The sequence below is a fragment of the Amblyomma americanum genome, chromosome 4 (assembly GCF_052857255.1).
Source record: "Amblyomma americanum isolate KBUSLIRL-KWMA chromosome 4, ASM5285725v1, whole genome shotgun sequence".
Classification (NCBI taxonomy): Eukaryota; Metazoa; Arthropoda; class Arachnida; order Ixodida; family Ixodidae; genus Amblyomma; species Amblyomma americanum.
In genome coordinates this window covers 196924691-196943805 of record NC_135500.1, presented here as the reverse complement: position 1 = coordinate 196943805, position 19115 = coordinate 196924691, and the positions used below count along the sequence as shown (strand labels likewise).

General features: G+C 54.0%; 1 protein-coding gene across 2 annotated transcripts in view; it reads left to right on the top strand.

Annotated features, from left to right (window-relative positions):
• LOC144128987 (phospholipid-transporting ATPase VA-like) overlaps positions 1-19115 on the top strand; it is a 111523-nt gene that overhangs the window by 9533 nt on the left and 82875 nt on the right. For both annotated transcript variants that reach the window (XM_077662839.1, XM_077662840.1), the window contains exon 2: positions 1809-2316. In XM_077662839.1, coding sequence (XP_077518965.1) covers positions 1820-2316 — 497 coding nt within the window. In that variant the 5' untranslated portion in view covers positions 1809-1819. The remainder of the gene's footprint in view (positions 1-1808; positions 2317-19115) is intronic.

Here is a 19115-nt window from a genome sequence, read left to right as displayed (position 1 = left end):
GGCGGTGATGGCGGCCTTATGCGACGGAATCCCGACCCACATGAGGGCCTCATCGCACCGCAGATGTTTTTTTTTTACAGACTTTTTTTTATTACTAGATCGTAGTTTGCAGTTGCTTCTGCGCACCACTCGGCATGCAGCGTCAGCAGTCGACTGTGAAAAGCGAAGGGAGGTGGGGAAGTGGCGGAGGGGGTCTCATTACTCCTGGCAGGCTCATGTTATTGCGCTCTGCAGGCTTGCATGCCGCGGCGGGCATAAGAGCGTGATCGTACTCGAAGCGCCAGGAGCTGAGCGAGAGCGGCGTCCTTGACCGCACGCTGCGGTCGGTGCATCTGCCGTCGAGCAGGCGGCGGCGACAACACCGGAGGTGCACGCTCGGTCCTGCCATTGGCGTTGGCCAACGGAAATCAGACGCCAGGCTCTTCGCGCGCCAGGAGGAGCGCGATGCTTTCGCTGCATCGCGGGGCTTCTTTCCGGCGCCTCGGGTGTCCGTCCGCCCTGCCCGCCGGGGAGGAGGACGGGACGACGACGTGCCGCTATGCGCCGCGCTTTTTCATTCCTCTCCCGCCGGACAGCTGCGGGCCATCTCAGCCGCTCACTTGTCGCTGCGTCGAGAAGGGGAACAGCTATGAATAGGTTCCTCAGTGAAGGTGCTGGAGGAACTCTTGCGGGTTCCGAGACGTTGTTCCCCTCGCAGTTTGGCCGCGTCGTCTCCCGTCAGGTGTCGCGCGTTCGGACAGATTCTTGGCAAGCCGGAGACGGTGGGTGAAGACTCGTGCCGCGGCGCATCTTCTTGATGAATCAGTTGAAGGAGCACATGGCTTGAACAGGAGTTGCGCTGTTATTTGGAAAACGACGTTGAAAGATGCCACACGTATTTTTCACCTTTTTTTTTACCTTTAACTTGGTGCATATACTCCCTGCACCTAAATGGAGCGCTGTTTCTTGTCGCACAGACTGGGTGAATTCGTGAAACGTAGGCCAGTGAACAGTTGCGGTGGTTATATATTATGACAACCCGGGGTTTAAAAAAAAACAACGTAAAACGCGAGTGTTGCGTCTGTCTACGTCCTTTCCAAAATAGCAGCGCAGCCGCCGTTCAAGTCGTGCTATGTCAGCTGGCCCATTGCGAAGATGCGTGCCGTGGCACGGAGCTTTCTTCCAGGTCTCCTATGAGCTTGTGATTTCCGCTGGTACAGGTCGCAACTGCGTGCCGGCCGCCTTGGCAGCCCGTTGACAATGGCTGGACCTGCACGTGCAGGCAGAGTTGCTCAGTCCTGACCTTCTTATCGGGTTCATTCTGGCATCCTCAGCAATTAGCCCGTAACACGCGTTGTGTATGATCATGTAGTTGGTTTGATATGCTGGGAAAGTTACAACCTTCCCGGGCAGCACCGCGCGGCGGAGGACACCTTCTCCCAGCAGCCTTCACCGCCCCTCCCAGTACAGCACCTGCTGGATTAGAAGGGGGCAGGAGGGATCCTCTGGTGAGATACAACTCCAGAACGAAGCAGCAAACTTCACTGAAAGGCGGCCCTCCTTCCAGTAGTTGTCATGGCGTTGCGGTCAACCGTCTTGCACCTGCGACGGCCTGTAGTATAGGTGCACTCTCGGTCGACGCCTTTGGTTGGAGGACCTCGCTTCAGGGGCATTCGCTGCTTTGTTCTAAGTTTAAACCGCTGGAGTTGTATGCAACTGTAGAACGCTGTGGTGCGGCCAGGGCAGTGTTTCTTTTTGGACGGGCCACCCCTAACAACTGCTCCAACCGCAATGAGGTTTGCAATGGCGCTCCTCGTCCCGTTCCGCAGGGGCTGGCGGCATGGCGGCCGAGGATTCGAGCATGGCCTCTCTGTCGCTGGCCGCCGAGCGCGATGCCCCGCGGCGGCGGCGCCTGGGCCGCTGGCTGCGCGAGCTGCCCTGGCGCTGCTGGAGGCGCGGAGGCGGCAAGGACGGCGGCGCGGGGAGCGAGCCCAACCGGCGGCTGGTGCCCAACCACACGGTGGCCGACGACACTCCGGCGGCGCAGCACCCCAACCGGGGCTTCGCCGGCAACGCGGTGCGCACCACCAAGTACACGCTGCTGTCCTTCGTGCCGCGCAACCTGTTCGAACAGTTCCACCGGTTCGCCAACCTCTACTTCCTGGGCATCGTGCTGCTCAACTGGGTGCCGCAGATCAACGCCTTCGGCAAGGAGGTGGCCATGATACCCGTGCTCTTCGTGCTGGGCGTGACCGCCATCAAGGACGCGTTCGAGGACCACCGCCGATACGTGTCCGACAAGCGCGTCAACAACTCCACCTGCCGCGTCTACAACAAGTGAGTGCCTGGCCTCTCTCTCTCTCTCTCCCTCCTTTTTTTCAGGGCCGATCCATCGCGTCGTTCGCTGCAGGTGTCGACGGCCGATGAGCTGCGTGCGTGACGGACACGCATGTGGGAGAGTAAAAAGGATATCATTAGTGATGAACTTCATTGGGTGCACGCGCGGCAAACTGAGCCACCGGGTCCTGGCGTAGGGCCTCCTTCGGTGCTGTGGCTCTAGTCCGATGCAGTGCGCGTGAAGCGATCAAAGCGATTATCGTCTCTGCCGGTACTTCCATGGGGTTTGTCACGTGATGAGCCAGCGTCTTCAGGTGCAAAGCCGGAGCCATTCTGCGCAGGGATGCTGTGTCAAGAAACACGAGCGACCATGGTGTACGAATGGCAAGGTGTAGACTGCTACCTCGCGATGACTATTTCTTTAGGGAGACCTATAGAGGCGGACAGCTCCGGATGTTGGATGCGAAGTTTTGAAGCGAAAGCCTCACTGTATACGTTCGGTAAAGCCAATTTCGTCTTGCGTTACCGGTTGACCTTCAAGTAAGCCACAGGTCAAGTGTGGCTATAGGCCTTACCATATGCGGTCTACCATGGTGTCGCACCATTTGACCTTTGGCCTTTCGATTCGCCGGTATAGGGCGGTAGAATAGGCCGCAGGGTTCATTGGGTGACCAACCTCTCGAGATCGACCATTAAATTTAACTTCCACCTGTCAAGGTGTCAGGATGGGCGCGCTTCCTATCTAATGTGCGGAACACGCTCACCGTTACAGACGCCAAGCCGCGTCTACTTGCCCGATACACCACAGCTTTCGCTCTCTGACCGGGTTCGGCAGCAGTTAAACCGGAGCTTTCCGGGCCGGTCTCGCTCGTGTCTGCACTACTTTTTCCCGCCTTCAAGTCGTCCGCGTGTGAAGCGGGACGTGCGAGGCACGTCGCGCAACTGTCTCCTCCGGTCTCTTTCCCAGTGCGCATTTGTCGCTAATAGCTAGTCTCGTCGAAGTGTTCCGCGGAAGCGGTGGTGCGCGATCAAGGGCTTTTTTTTTTTTTTCCCGGACAATGCTGTGTGCGGGCCGGGCCGCCTCTACACTTTCTCTCCCCCGCTGCGCGCTCTCTTTGTTAGACTCGCACGTCCCGACGCGATTTGACGGTGTCGCAGTGTGGCCTATTAGGTTGGCCGCACGAACGTCTACTACCAGGACAGAGCGGCGGGTATACAACCTGTCGACGGTCCCGCAGTGCTTGCGTGCTACGTGGCGCCAAGGCGAAATCTCATTGTGCGCGCCGCCGGCTTTCGCTTTCGTATGCGTCTGCCGTGAACAGCCTCCCCTCTTCCATTTGACACAGCGCGCCGGATTGGCGAGCGGAAGTTGGCGCGCGCGAGAGAGACACGTCCGTCGCCGCCGCCGCCGCTGTCCGCGTCGTGTCACCGAGAGGGACCGGGGCGGGAAAACGCGGCTCGTCCGGGCGTGTCCGCCCCTTCCGACTACACAGGTCCGAGCTACGGACAACGCGGGCTGTCTTTTCTGCCCCTCATCGCACGCTCCGGCAGGTTTCGGTCGCTCGTCCCTTGCTTTGACTGTGGGGTCTTCTTCTTCAGCGGCGACGTCGGTCGTCGTGAGTGTGCTGTCTCCGCACGCGCCTAATTGCGCGTGTTCATTCGCGAACGCCCCCGAGAGGCCTTGAAACTTGGGGAAAACGACTGCCGCTTCCTTGCTTCCTTCCTTTCTACGTGGTGGTTCCCGTCTGGCGTCGCAGCTTGAAGCCGTGCGTATAGGTTGTGCACGAAAGCGTGTGTGGCCAGCCCCTCCCCCCTCCGCGGCCCGCTGCTGACCTTCGTGACGCTCCACCCCCCCCCCCCCCTTCCTCTCTCGCATCCTGTCCGCCTGTCTCGGCGTTTTTCTTCTCATCTATTCCTTAATACCCCCATCCCTCCCTTTCTTCAGCGCTGCGTCGCTGTGACCCCTGCCTAATTATAACTTCAAGTATTCTTGATAGGCCATATGTCGGCGAAGTTGTTTGTCCCTTGAACGTTTGCGTTGTGAGAGAGGGAGAGAAAAAACTTTATTGTCAGTAAGAGGATGGTGATCTTCGGTTTCTTCAGCCGCTCCAGGTGGCTCCTTGCCGTGTGCTGCCTGTCAGACAGCGCACGTGTGTGGTGGCGGCGCGTGCGTGGACATGTGTAAGCATCCGTCGGAACTTTTACGGGGCACGGAAGAGTGTGTATGTAGCCCGTAACTATATAGGTGTCCGCATGCGTAGCTGTTTTCGCATGTGGACATTTCCAGTGCGTGTTGTACCTGGCCGGACGTTGCTCTCTAAACAGATGCGGCGATCGGCACTTCTTCCTTTCTCGTTTCCTACATCTGTGTGCCCTCTACTACACTATTACAGAACGTGCGTTGCAAAACAACACTTGCATAAATTTAAACCCTGCTTTTCTTCTTATCTGTGCGTACGCTGACTTGTCCAAGTAAACAGTGTATGTAGTCCCTAAAGAGAACATGGTATCCTATCTCCAGGTCACTGCCAAGAGATTCTCCACTTTGGAGCAATTGCTGCCGGACAGCTGTGTTGTAACGGCAAGCCTCGTGATTCTCGTTGGCCGTTTCTCCTCTTCCTCGATCGCGACTTGTGTCCGTGTGTACACAGCGCTTTCATAACGTATTCCGTCGGAGCGGTCGCGGTTTTCCGTTGGCGACCGGTCCTTTCCTGCCTTCCGCGTTCCTGTGTGCACTTGTCCTTGGTACGAGTCAACTTGGCGCACCCGTTTTAGCTCTATTTCGACGCCCGACGACACTCGTCCAACCTTTTGGCTGGTGCGGGCGGAAGTGGGGAAGTGGGGGGGGGGGGGGGGGATTATGGAGAAGGAGGCGAAGGTCGCGAGGAGGAAATAAAACTGCTGACATATTTCAGCGCGGTTTTGCTCGGCTGGCCCTTTTTTCCGCGGTGTGCGGGGGGGAGGACCCGACCTGCAGACGAGCAGGCGAATGCATTTAGAAGAGGCAGGAAGACGAGCAGATGCGAGGGATAAACGCGTTATACGTTGCTGCAGAGCATTTTGTAGTCCCTTTTTTGCCGTCTGTATGGCTGCCAACGTTTCTATTTCGTCGCGCGAGGGTGCAGATTTTTGTATTTGGTTTTGTCCCGTTACCTTCCTCGCCGCGTTTAGCGCGTTTTTTTTTCTTTTTCTTTTCTAGAAAGTTGGCTGTCGCAGCGGCAGCGACGACGGGGAATTGAAAACAGTCGACGTCTTGAGCGAAGGCTTGTCGACAACCCACGTCCCGAAAGCGTGCGTGAGATGTGAAATAAAATGTATAGGGACGACGCAGACGATGCGTGTCCGATACACGCATCGCCTGCACTGCGCGAACAGTGGCGCAGACGACGACACGCTAGCTCGCCGCTCCGGCTGCCGCCATTGTGGTCGGGTCGCCGATATTCCGTCCTGAGCGTATGGATCTGGAGCGTAGGCCTGAGCGCGCGTGCCTCGCGAGACGCTGCTGCGTCTCACTGCAGCTGCGCCCCGACGATCGAAGCGAAAGCGAAGTCGCATGCTGCGGCGGGGCGCGCCCCGCGAGAGTACTTTGACCTCTAAATTTGGGCATGCCAGGTCGCCCGAATTATTCCTGCATCGGCAAGCGGTGCTGACGGGGTGCCGTTGACTTGGAGACGAAGGGCTGTAGCAACCGGGCTTTGACGTTCTAAACGGAGAAGGAAACGTTGGTCCTGTATGGCTGGTGAATAAAATTTGCTGACTTGCCTTTCTGGCGCCCCAATTATTTTTCTCGGCCGTGTAGGGAGGATCTTTAGATCACTTATTTTTTTGTTGCGCGAAGTAAGCTTGCTCATCTTGTCGCTGGATATACACGAGCTCATTGTGTGTGATCCATGCATCCAATTTCCCATTTTGTGCAGCCGCGTTATTCGAGGAAATTTCTTGAGCTGGGTACCGCAGCGGTGGCCAAGTGGTTGAGCATCCGCCTCGCATGCGGGAGGTGCGGGGTTCGATCCCCAGTGCCGCAGGGTGCCCACCGGTGATACAATGGGTACAAGCTTTCTCCTGCCCTGGTGCTCGGCTTATTTAGAATGAAATGCTTGGGAAATGGTCTTTGACCCCACCTTGAAAAAAGAAAGTATACCTTGTGTCGTGGCGCTCTTTGGCCATAGATGCCTTTGCGCCATAAAAATACAAAATCATCAACTTCTTGAGCTGGATCTGTGGATTGCGTTCTCCTTCTCATGGTGGCCACTCTGACACCCTATCGGACCGCCGACTGTCAGTTCGACGCGTTACGTGTCCTGTCCGTATCAATTTCATTTTAATTTCAGCTAAAATGACCCCAAGTCGCGTTTTGCTCTCCGGGCTGTTGTCTTGTACGTCCGGCTATTAGCGGTACGGCCTGTTGATACAGCATGTCCTGCTCATAGCACGAGTGAGCTCCGGCTAATCATTTCACTAATGGATCTTTACGCGTGAAGGCAACACTGCCGCCCCTCTAGCCGCGCCGTAGTGGAGGACTATACGGCTCAGTTTCTTCACCTGGGAGTATTCTCAAAACTCAAACCTTAGCTGCACGGGCGATTTCACGTTTCGTCTCCGTAGAGATAGCCCGTGCTCAGCAGCCGAACGCCATGGGGCCAACGGGGTGGGTGTGTAAGTACATTGCAGAAGTACCACTAAAGATTCGACAGCGAGTTTGGAGTCCGTCCTGTCGTTCCGTCCCCCCTTTACTTATCTGTTTAGCCGTTTTATTTATTTTTACATTTGTTTCGGTTTCTGTGCCGTCCAGAGCTGCTTCTCCCATCGTGTTCGACTCGCCGCGGTGGCTCAGTGGTTAGAGCGCTCGGCTACTGATCCGGAGTACCCGGCTTCGAATCGGACCGTGGCGGCCGCGTTTCGAGGGAGGCGAAACGCAACAGGCGCTCGTGTGATGTGCGGTGTCTATGCTTGTTAAAGGTGGTCGAAATTATTCCGGAGCCCTCCACTACGGGACCTCTCTCTCTTCCTTTCTCCTTTCACTCCCTCCTTTATCCCTTTCCCTTACGGCGCGGTTCAAGGGCTCGCCGAGATGTGAGACAGACATACTGTGCCGTTTCCTTTGCACAAAATCCAATTTTCTGCTTTCCATCGTGTTCGCCCTTCAATGCCCCCCTCCGCGAAAAAAGCGGTCGTCGTTTTCCCGGCCGTTATACAAGCTCGCGGGTGGGTGTCTTCACACCCCGTCGACGACAACGCGGCGCTCCGTTTTTGGCGCGTTTCGACACCCCTATTTCTCATCATTTGTTCCCTTTTTTTTTTCTCTCCTCTCTTTTCGGCACTCTCCAGGGGGAACAGCGGGCCTTGCTTGAACAGCTGCCAGCGGCGGCAGGCGCGCCAAAGACAACAGTGCGCGGAGAGCGCGCCGGCCGCCGCGAAGATTGACGCCTTCCTTCCACGCGTTGGAACGCGCGTTATGACGCGTGCGTGCCCGCCCGTCCATCCCCGTTGGACGCGGCGCTTGTTAGTTTGTCGCACACTTTTTCCGCGCCGATCGGGTGGCGCTGGTGGTGCGCAATCGCGCTGATGCGGTTTCGCCAGATGGAACCAAACTGACGGCTTTGCTCTGTGGTACGCTCTCACTCCTCCACAGGATTAATAATAATTTTATTATTGGATCCGCCTCAAAGACATGCCAAAGAAAGCTTTGTACAGGCACTATATGGGCCTACTAACAAAAATTAGCTGCGGCTTAACTACTGCTGAACCTGGTTAGAGAGCGAAAACTGTGGTGTATCGGGCAAGTAGACGCGGCTTGGCGTCTGTAACGTTGAGTGCGTTTCGCTCACTGGATAGGCAGTGCGCCCACTCTGCCACCCTGGCAGGAGGCAGTTAAATTAATGGTTGATCGTGAGAGGTTGGTCACCCAGTGAATGCTGCGGCCTATTCTACCGTCCTACACCGGCGAATCGAACGGACAAAGGTCGTGGTGCGACACCATGGTGGAGCACATATGGTGAGGCCTATATAAGCCACAGTTTACCTCTAGCTCACTTGAAGGTCAACCGGCAACGCACGGCGAAATTGGCTTTACCTAGCGTAGTGAAGCTTTCGCTTCAAAAACGCAGATACTGAATAAGATTTAATGTGACGACATGGCTGAGGTTGATGTTTGCCTTGCAGACACTGCATCCCATCAAAAGGCCACCAAGCCATCCCGATAGAATTCGTTTTATCGATCTCTAAATGGTTTCGACGAAGAGTCGTTAGCAGCTTAACTATTTGCGACAACTGCCACACACCACCCCTCTGTGAAAGGGAGAGTACTATAGTTATCTGTCCCAAACCCATTAGCGGCGTATAGCAGCGCTATGGTGTGTACTGTGGGCATTCTGTTCTCTTTAATGTCCCCCCTATTTCTTGTTTCGTACTTGGTTAATAACGTGTAGTTAAGACTGAGAAGGAATCGAGGCACTGGCGGTAACGGGGAGCTGAAGATGTATTGACATTTGCCGTCCGCGATCCTTGGCTGGGCTTGTAAAGACATTCGCCACTTGTGGCTTCTTGTCACGGATTCTGGGATTAGTTCTCCAGTGTGAGATTCCTTTGGTTTGGAACCTTACATCTCAGTGACGAAAAAAATGAAAAGGAATCGAGGGTTAATTTCCAAGAAAATTTTGGTCGGCCTTGTCTCCACGAAAAGACGCGTTGAATTTCCAAGTTGAGTTGTGACATCCGATTCGTTCTTTTAGGAACGCGAAGCCAAATCAAAGCTGCTTCAAAAGCTGACCCTCGAGGTGTCTGATGTCAGCAGCAGATGCACCTTACCTTACCTTTGAGAAGCTCTTTAAAGCTATGTACCCTCACACTCTCCCTTTTATCTACGCATGCAGCTTGTGCGCATAGCTGTATAGATGCAGATAAGAACGATGCCTGCTTCGCGTACGCTGTTGCAGCACGCACCGAGTCGCTCGAGCCGGCCACTCGACGGAAGCGCGGAGACTGGAGAGAGAGAGAGAAACTTTATTGGCGCCAAAAATTGGTCGATTCAGCGGGACCCGGGTTTCTTCATGTTCAAGTTCCGAGTCTTCCAGGGGTGGTGCCCTTATTCCAGGGCCCCACTGAGTCTTGCTGCCTCATACGCATGCTGGACCAGTCCTTTTTGGACCGCCAGCACGCTGCTGGTGAGCAGGCTCTCCCACTGTTCCGCATTGGGCTCTTTTAGTTTATGGAATGAATAATTGTTTTTACACTCCCATGTAATATGGTATAAAGTGGGGGTGGCTCCACACCACTTGCATGTGTCCGCGTACTGGTTCGGAAACATTTTGTGAGGTATGTGTAAGTTACGAAAGCTTCCTGTTTGCAGTCTACGGAGACTGGAAAAATAGCGAGCGCTAAATTTATTCTTCTGGTAGCATAAACGTTTAGCACACTGCTAGGCTGTTCACTGCTCGCTCCTTCAGGCAATAGCTTCGTGCGCAGTTTCTTGTGACGGTCGAACACGGTAGCGGTAAGCTGAAGCGTTCTATAACAGACCTGTTAAACGCTCACTAGCTCCTCATTGCGCGTCGTGTACCTGCGTAGCAAGCGTACGAAAATAGCGGCAGCAGGGGCGATATGGCGCGTATGTTAAAGCTGTCTAATGTCCTGCGCACTCAGCTTTACCACTTCGGCAGCATCTGCGCGTGGCAGGCGACCACACAAAGCGCTACCTTCTTGCAAGAACGGCCAGTCTCTGTAATGTGGGGAATAGTCGCCTATTTCCATTCCATGTGGATACGCGAAGTGGCTCCTCCGCTGCTGAAGCCAATTGTATAACAACTCGTCTCCCTGCTCGATAGTGTCCGAACTCGCCGCTAAGGGTCGCCGTCCACCGTGTCTGTCTGTCACCCGATAAACTCACTGTCCGCCGGAAGTGGTGAATCGCTACACCGCTCCTGCTTCCGCGGAGTGAAATCGTTCTCGCGAGCTTAAGTGTGTCACTGCGGCTGTAGACCGCAACGCGCGCCTTCTTCCCGCGGGAGGAGCGGCGGCACTTCCAGGTCGCGGCGCGCGAGAAAGCGCGCGTACGAGCTCGGCGCGAAGAACGAGAGAGTGGAGTGTGTGTGTCTCTTCCGCGCGGGCACAACGCCACGTCGCGCTCACGTGGCGGCGTCTCCGCCGTCGGCGGGCGCAGGAAACCCGGTTATATACGGGGCTGCCCCCCCCCCCCCCCGCCCTTTCTACACCGCACACGAGATAAGCGAGAGCGCTCCTCCGCGCGCGAGACCACGTGGCGATCGGAGAAACCGGGCTGGCTACCGCGCCCGTGCGGGTAGCGGGCACACACACCCTCGGTGCTGTTGTGTGTCGTACTACAGTATACTGCGGGCGTCTTCTCTCCGCGCTGGGGGTGTCGCAAGGAGCGGCGCGCTCTGGGCGTTCACTGCTCTGCCTCTTTGCGCAATGACTGCACACGTATACTACTCTGCACACACACACTTTGTGCCACATGCCATGTGGGTGGCCCCGTTTGCGGCGCTGCCTGCTGCTGCTGCCAGATATATGTGCCTCGCGGCTAGGCCGTCGCGCACCCCCCTCCCTCTTCTCTCGTAATGCCATACTTTCTGTTTTGTACAAGCCCGGGGCCGGCTTGCGACACGGATGTGCCCGTGATGGTTGTGTGTACCTCCGCGGTCGCACCGTACATTACCAAGCCGTGGGGCGTGACCACATTAGCCGGGGTGCGTCGAATAGCGCGCGGACGAGCAGTGTCACCGTGCAGGCATTCACGTTTGTGTGCATGTGAACCGTACTGAGCCGCGCACACCGGCCGCACTTCCTCTGCCGCCCGGCGCGGAGCAATGTGCATGTTGTAGAATCTCAGCTTCTTTAGTCTCGAAGAGCGAGGAAGCGCATTACACGGCGCGTGTGCTCGCGCTAGGTTACACCACACGGAGCCACGGGTGCACATCTCGATTGTGTCACTGTCTCTCGCCCTTATTATTTATTTTCTGACTTCGCTTTCGCCGAACGATCGCTGTATCTCACTTCCTGCACTCTGTCTAGGCGGCAGTTGGCGATATTAAGCGATATAAAGTTGCCCGTTATCTCTGCCTCGTGCCCCCTTTGAGACGCGTCGCGATTGCTGCCTGTTGGCTTTCTGAGAACGACGCTTCGTTATTGTACTGGGAGCGCGCGTTTGTGTGCGCGCGTGTGCAGGTTCACAATCTCACCGGAGAAGTGCCTCTGAGATATTTTGTCACGCGTGGTCGCCTTTGTGTTTGACGTCGCGACAAGTGCCCCCCCCCCCGCTTCAGTAGACATTCGGAGCATGCCTGTGTCCGCGGTACAGTGGACACTCCTCACGAGGCGTTCCCGATGCGACCGCGAGCCGTAGCGAGATATCTTGCGGAGACGTGCACGTGTCGAGAGCTCTGCCCTCCTTTTTGCCTTTGTGCATCGCCGCGAACCCCGCGTATTCAATCAAGCTCGGTTGCCGCGCTGCTCGAGTTCACGAAGAAGGCTTGTGGTGACGGAGAGACTTGCAAGTCCGGCAGCCCGATTCGCTGGGTCGCAGACGACTAACGCATGACGTCATCACATGCGTACCAATCAGTGTGCTGTGCTGGGCGTTAATTGCCATGGCAGCCGCGTCCACCTTGATGCGGAAGCCGCCGACTCGGCATTTTCGAGGAACGAGCTGAGAACAGCTGGCGCTGCAAAAAGTGTCTCTGGCCTTACCTCGTGCTGAACAAACTCGTTAGATGTGTCGCTGTGTGCACAAACCGCCTTTGCGCCGTTAAAAACTATCAAAATCAAATCGTCATCGAAGCGCCCCTCGTTGTGTTCGATCTCGCTCGAGCGTAATTTATCGCCATCGATCTAGGCGGTCGGTGTGCTGCAACTAGAGTTGGAGACTTTCATCACCGCCGTATACCGTAAACAGGGTCACTGCGATAATTTTGACCGTGCGGAAAATGTGCCTGTAGGCAAGTTTGGCAACGGTGGAAACGCGTAACCGCGCTTCCCGCGTGCTTTCCGGCTGTGCTAAAACTCTCTCATGTGTGCCTCACTGGACACTTGGTTGTGCCTTTCACGTGCGCGTCATTTTCCGCTGCTCCAGTCGTCGTAAATGCACGTACGTTGCACGAAACGCGGATGCATTAAATTTCCACACGCGTTGTTACTTCGTCGGAGGTGCGCAGGACAAAAAAGTGCCGAGGATACTTTTAAAACTTCCGCACGCCGCGCTGTAGCACTAATATGAAGAAAAAAAAGTGAACTGGGGTTTAACGACCCGAAGCGACGCGTGAGCTGTGAGGGACGCCGTAGCGGAGGGCTGCGGATTATTTTAGACCGCCTGGGGTTCTGTTCCGTGCGAAGACGCAGTATGTAGAACAGCACAGGGGTGCCCTTTGTGTTTCGCTTACATCTAAATACGACCGCTCGAATGACGAATCGGCTTACGAACGCCCAAGTCACGATCAACCGCTGCGGGTTTACCACTAATACGTGTGACGTGATCCAACCACAACGAAGGTGTTTTTTTTTTTTTTAGCGGTGGTATACTGCTTCATGGCATGCAGTGGATATATTATGGGGATGGGTAACGGTTTGCTGAACGAATGAGGTCCGGAAGTAGTAGTAGTAATAATAATAATAATAATAATAATAATAATAATAATAATAATAATAATAATAATAATAATAATAATAATAATAATAATTGGTTTTTGGGGAAAGGAAATGGCGCAGTATCTGTCTCATATATTGTTAGACACCTGAACGGCGCCGTAAGGGAAGAGATTAAGGAGGGAGTGAAAGAAGAACGGAAGGAAGAGGTGCCGTAGTGGAGGGCTCCGGAATAATTTCGACCACCTGGGGATCTTTAACTGATGGCGGATTCCAAACAGCACATAACGCGACACTGTCCAGTGACAGATTCGTTGGTCTCGGTGCGGGGAAGACGAAGGTACAGTCTTTGTCAAAAGTAATGATCCCACGGAGCCTGCTTCTAAGCCGTGTGTGTGGGGCTGTTGTGGCATCCGCGGAAGTCCCAACTTTCCGGTTGGATGATCAGTGAGGACTAGAGTTCCTCTCACCTTCAGGGGGGTTTGGAGCACTGGCGAATGGCGATATGTAACGACACACACACACACAGCATAGCCGAAAAGCGAACTAACTCCTTCGATTCTGTACTTTTGACGGAGGCTGCACTTCTGCAGCCTTTCCGCACTGCACGCCGAACGTGCTCGCCACTCGTTTTGTGACCGCTAGGGTGGTGTCGAGCCAATTACTTGGGCGGCATTGTGCCTACGTCATGTGCGTGCGTGCGTTCGTGTGTGGGGGCGCGACGAAGAAAGCCGACCTCGCGGCCTCTCGGGCGTAGAGCGCCTCTTGTGGTCTGTGGCGCTGCTTTGCTCGTTACCCTCTCCTCGTCTGGGATCCGTGGCTTGTGTCTCTCCCCCACCTGGCTAATAAGTTTTCCTGTTGGCTGCGGTGCGGCGCGCGCGTTCGCGCCGATATAACGGTTACAAGGCCGGCCCCGGCGCACAGACCGATCCGACGCGCGCCGCCAGCGTTATCTTGAGCGAGAGAGAGGCGCGCGAGGGCTCCGAGGTGGGGACGAGAAAAGATAGAAACTGCGGGAAAAAGAAAAAAAAAATGTCAGAGTACAGAAAAAAAAATGCCGCTGCAACGCTCGGCGTCGACTCTGGAGGTGTGTATGTCTGTGCACCGTACAGAGCGGCGCGGCCGCCTCCAAGGTTGTGGCCTTGGGAACCCTGCCTCTTAACTCTTTTAGAGCTGCTCTCTCTCTCTCTCTCTCTCTCTTGCTCCTTCTCTTCCACTTCTCGTTTGTCTTTAAACCCCCCCCACCCCACGCCCTCGTCTGGCGACTCCGCTCACGCTGGTAATCGTTTCGCTGTTCAAGCGCGCATAGTTCTTTTTTATCACTCTCGTGTTCTTTCTTCCTATCTTTGTTTCTTTTTATTCCCTCCTTGCACATATTTATACTGTCGGGAAGCGAGATTGTGAGAGTTCCACAATTAGAAACGTTGTCGCACCCAGCTACTATATACGGCAGGCGAAGAAGCGCGGAGTATTGCATGCACAGCACTTGTAGCGTCTTTCTATGGCTGGCTCGTGACGTCGTGCCCTTCGTAACTATGCTTCCTTGCTCGTGGTTATACTCTTTGCCGCTTTGTGATAAGCGGGCGGGATAGGAGCATGGGATATAATTGGTTTTTGGGCGGGAAAGGAAATGGCGCAGTATCTGTCTCATATATCGTTGGACACCTGAACCGCGCCGTAAGGGAAGGGATAAAGGAGGGAGTGAAAGAAGAAAGGAAGAGAGAGGTGCCGTAGTGGAGGGCTCCGAAATAATTTCGACCACCTGGGGATCTTTAACGTGCACTGACATCGCACAGCACACGGGCGCCTTAGCGTTTTTCCTCCATAAAAACGCAGCCGCCGCGGTCGGGTTCGAACCCGGGAACTCCGGATCAGTAGTCGAGCGCCTTGACCACTGAGCCACCGCGGCGGGGCTGCATGGGATAAACGATTGCATGTTAGCTGGCGGCGGCAGTCGCATCCGAAACTTGTCCGAGGCTTCTTGGACGCCGCGATCGCAGATGGCGGATGCCGATTTGGGCCAGGTTTCGCATAATCCTTTCGCATTTTCGTAGCGAATGCTCGGGTTTTGAAAGAACCGGCGCAGTTAATAATGATCGCGATTCCACTACCCCCAGCACGATTCTCGGAATGGACTCTCCCGTCAAAAATTCGTACAGGTGGAGACGATGTAAAAGGGAACACGCGTGCTTGTGCGGGCAGTCCCTGCATCTGGCTAGGTCGTGCCTCCGTGTACTTTTGTGAAGAGTAATAATATTGAGAGTATACTGCCTCCCGAACGAGTACTTCTTTGTACTGCGGTCCCGATTTCTATAAAGCAGACGGCGCGTAAGCGTGACAGGGCGTGCCTCCAGTTTTTAGAACAGCCGCACAAGGCGGCGGCTGGCCCTTAGCGACAAGCAGTCGCTCGTTACCTTTAGTCGTGCTTCCGCCTGTACGTGTACTAACTGGAGATTAAAATGCGGCACCCGTTCATTCCATTTGCCATTGCCGTCTATTCTGCGGGCGAATTCCGTTGCGCGGGCCATTGTTTCGCGCATCACCGCGCACTTGTCTTGTCACTGTGCCGCAGCCGCGGATCTGCGTTCATGTGTATTTCCGGCCTTGAAACGCAGCGAGGAGAGGAGGACGCAGCCATGCAACGGGCGCGGGCGGTTATGCAAAAGCCAGTTTCCTTTTATGCCACGCATGCGGACAAGAGCCCGCATTGAGGAAACGCGTCTCCCACCTCATTAGCCTCGCACTGTGTCTTCCTTTCGAGAGCTCTCTCTCTCTGCAAGCCATTTATGATAATGCATCTAAATGCGTCTTTTTGTAAATGACTAATAATTGGTGGGACGTCGACGGTTGTTATTTTGTACTAAGCGCTCGTTGGCGCTTAGGCAATACATGATGTCTGGCAGGCGCTCTCCTCTCGTCTTGGTGAGGCGTCCTGAAGTTTTCCCCGTCCATATGGTTGATGAATTGCTCGTGTTGAAATCCGCGTGGCCGGGACGGTTTAGCCTTAACTTCTCCTTGGTTGGCATGAACTTCCGCCTCAAATGCTCTTCACCGTTTTTGTAATGCAAAAGGATGCCGGTGCACTCTATAGAGAACCCGAGGTTGTCGAATTAATAGCGTCGATTCTTCCTCTCTGCCCCCCTCCCCCTTTCACCCTCTCCTTCGTCCCTTCCCCGGCGCTCTGTTCATGTGACAACCGTAGTTCCCCGCGAGTGAGCCGTTCCTTTCCCAGTGACCACCCGTGACCACCCGTGACCACCCGTGGCCATTAATCAGCGTGTAGGCAGCGAAGCCATAGCCTTTGGAGGATCGCTTAAAAATCTTGCATCGCGCATAGTGTCACCGCTGTCGATATTTTCACGCGCTGTTCGTGGCCTCGTCAGTTGTCTCTTGCATGGAGCGTGGTGCGCGCTGCACGGAGGCGAACTTTTTCTCTTCTCTCTCTCTCTCTCTCTCTCTCTCTCTCTCTTTTTTGTTTATTCTCTTTCGCTCTTCCTCTAGGGAGCGCGTGTGGCGAGCCGTGGCCACGTCACTTAGCGAAAGCACCGGCGCTGGCTCGCTGACCGGAATGTCAATGCGCTCTCCGCCTCTCCTTGAAATCCAATCGGCCGGGGGGGAGAAAGGAACACGGCGCTCCCGGCGGAGAACGGGGTCGGACGGAAACCAGCCCCTCTGACTGTGCCACTTCGTGTGTGCGCCACTCTCTCTCTCTCTCTCTCTCTCTCTCTCTCTCTCTCTCTCTCTCTCTCTCTCTCTCTTGCCGCCTCTTTCTTTTTCTATCCCTCTCCGTGCCAGAGGGCGTGTAGATTGGAGTTTATAGAACCGCGATTGCGAATAAATAAGGCACATTCGATTTTGTATTTTACCCGCCGCGGTGGCTCAGTGGTTAGGGCGCTCGACTACTGATCCGGAGTTCCCGGGTTCGAACCCGACCGCGGCGGCTGCGTCTTTATGGGGGAAAAACGCTAAGGCGCCCGTGTGCTGTGCGATGTCAGTGCACGTTAAAGATCCCCAGATGGTCTAAATTATTCCGGAGCCCTCCACTACGGTGCCTATTTCTTGCTTTCTTCTTTTACTCCCTCCCTTGTCCCTTCCCTTAAGGCGCGGTTCAGGTGTCCAACGATATATGAGACAGATACTGCGCCATTTCCTTTCCCCCAAAACCAATTATTATTATTATTGTCTTTTATTTCTCTTTTTTTCACAATTGTGTAGCCGTGATTAGCACCTTCCTAGCTATATACTCCCCCCTTGACGACTTCTTCGTTTAAAGTGGTGTCTATTGGGTTGATATAAAACCGGAGTGATTCCCAAACCGGCTTGTGGCGTCGCTGCTGTGCTCGTAGAATATCAAATGACCAAAATAAGGTTGGCCTGTTGCTGCTCTTGTAAGCGGCTGTAATGCACTGCTGCTTAAAAAAATAAGACTAAAAGGGCGAGAAGAAAGAATTCGGCTTTTCTCTTTTTTTTTTTAACCGTTCAAGTGCGAATGTGGCGGCGCCAAGTGACGGCGGCAACTGTGCTGTCGCTTCGTCACAGGCGAGTTTCTTTGTCCTTGCTGTCCGACGCGCCTGCAGACACTGCGCTCTGTGAGGCAGGCATCTGCAGTTCATTAAATTGCAGGCGGATTTTTTTTTTTTGTGCGACTGCAGCTGATACCGACGCTGATTGGCCGTTTATTAAATAAACTGTGCACCCTTTCTCGAAACGGGACGGGCTGCCGAATAGAGTGCGGCGAGCGTTTTGAAAGGAAAAAAAAAAAGTTCATCAGCTTTGTCGCCTCAGACTCTGCGTGTGTGTATATATATATATATATATATATATATATATATATATATATATATATATATATATATATATATATATATATATATATATATATATATATATATATAAACTTTGTTCGCACTTTCGGTTATATGCGGGCGCTTCTCAGTGCTCCGCGTTTTCTATTACATTGTTTTACATTATGCGCCCGTTGTTGAGTGCATGTCTCGTAAGTTCAGGAGCCTAATTGAAACCATCCGAACGAAGGATTCCGTTGTGGTTGCATTCCGTCCCAAGATGTATACATACCACATAGATTTCATGAAAGCTATGGGGTATGTGTGAAAACTACGTGGTATGTGAAAGCTATGTGGTATGTGTGAAACCTGTGTGGTATGTGTGAAAACTCTTGCGAAGACCGCATCTGCAGACGCGGTCTTTGCAAGGGTTCTCCAATTTGGCCTCTTTTGATTCTATATTCGCGTGATATACGAGTGCTTGCGCAGTTAGTGGCAGTCTTTCGTTTTGCCGACTTTCCTTATTTTTATATATCAACATTTAGTGTACCTACAGCGGAGTTCCGCCGTGCTCTGATGTGAGCGAAATAGAGTCAAAAGACTCATAACCACAGAGCAAGACTGACGGAGAAGCAGGTAATATGTCATTGAGGTACGCAGGCCAACGACTTTTAGTGCGTTGGCTTTTCGTGTTAAGGTTTCTTTTTTTCTTTCGCTGTTTTTATGTTGGTGACTGCGCCTAATTCGAAAAAGAGAGAGAGAGAGAGAGAAGAAAGCAGTGTGCGGATGATCCGGCGTACCGTGCAGCCGTGCAGAAATTGCGGAAAGGCCGTAGGCCCGGCCGAGAGAGTCGCCTCTCGATGATTCGAACTCGAAGGGAACCGAAATGTTTGTTCGAATTACGTGGAGCTCGAACTACATATAGGAGTAGCTTTATTTCGCTATTGCGCCCGATGTTGACGAGACAAAAGCGCCGTTGGGAATAAACCGGAATTGCGAATTAAGCCAGTTGTGTTCCATATTGCACGTGCGCTCAATTGCTTTCTGTTTATAATATAGTACCTTTTGTATCCTGAAAGGACATTCTCTTGGGCCTGTGTATTGTTCGAATACGTATACCGGCGAACAGATTTTTTTTTTCTTATTAGTATGCCTCCTCGTTCGGGTTGGTTTGGTTTGGTTTGTGAGGGTTTAACGTCCCAAAGCGACTCAGGCTATGAGAGACGCCGTAGTGAAGGGCTCCGGGAATTTCGACCACCTGGGCTTCTTTAAAAATGCACTGACATCGCACAGTACACGGGCCTCTAGAATTTCGCCTCCATCGAAATTCGACCGCCGCGGCCGGGATCGAACCCGCGTCTTTCGGGCCAGCAGCCGAGCGCCATAACCACTGAGCCACCGCGGCGGCCTCGCCTCCTC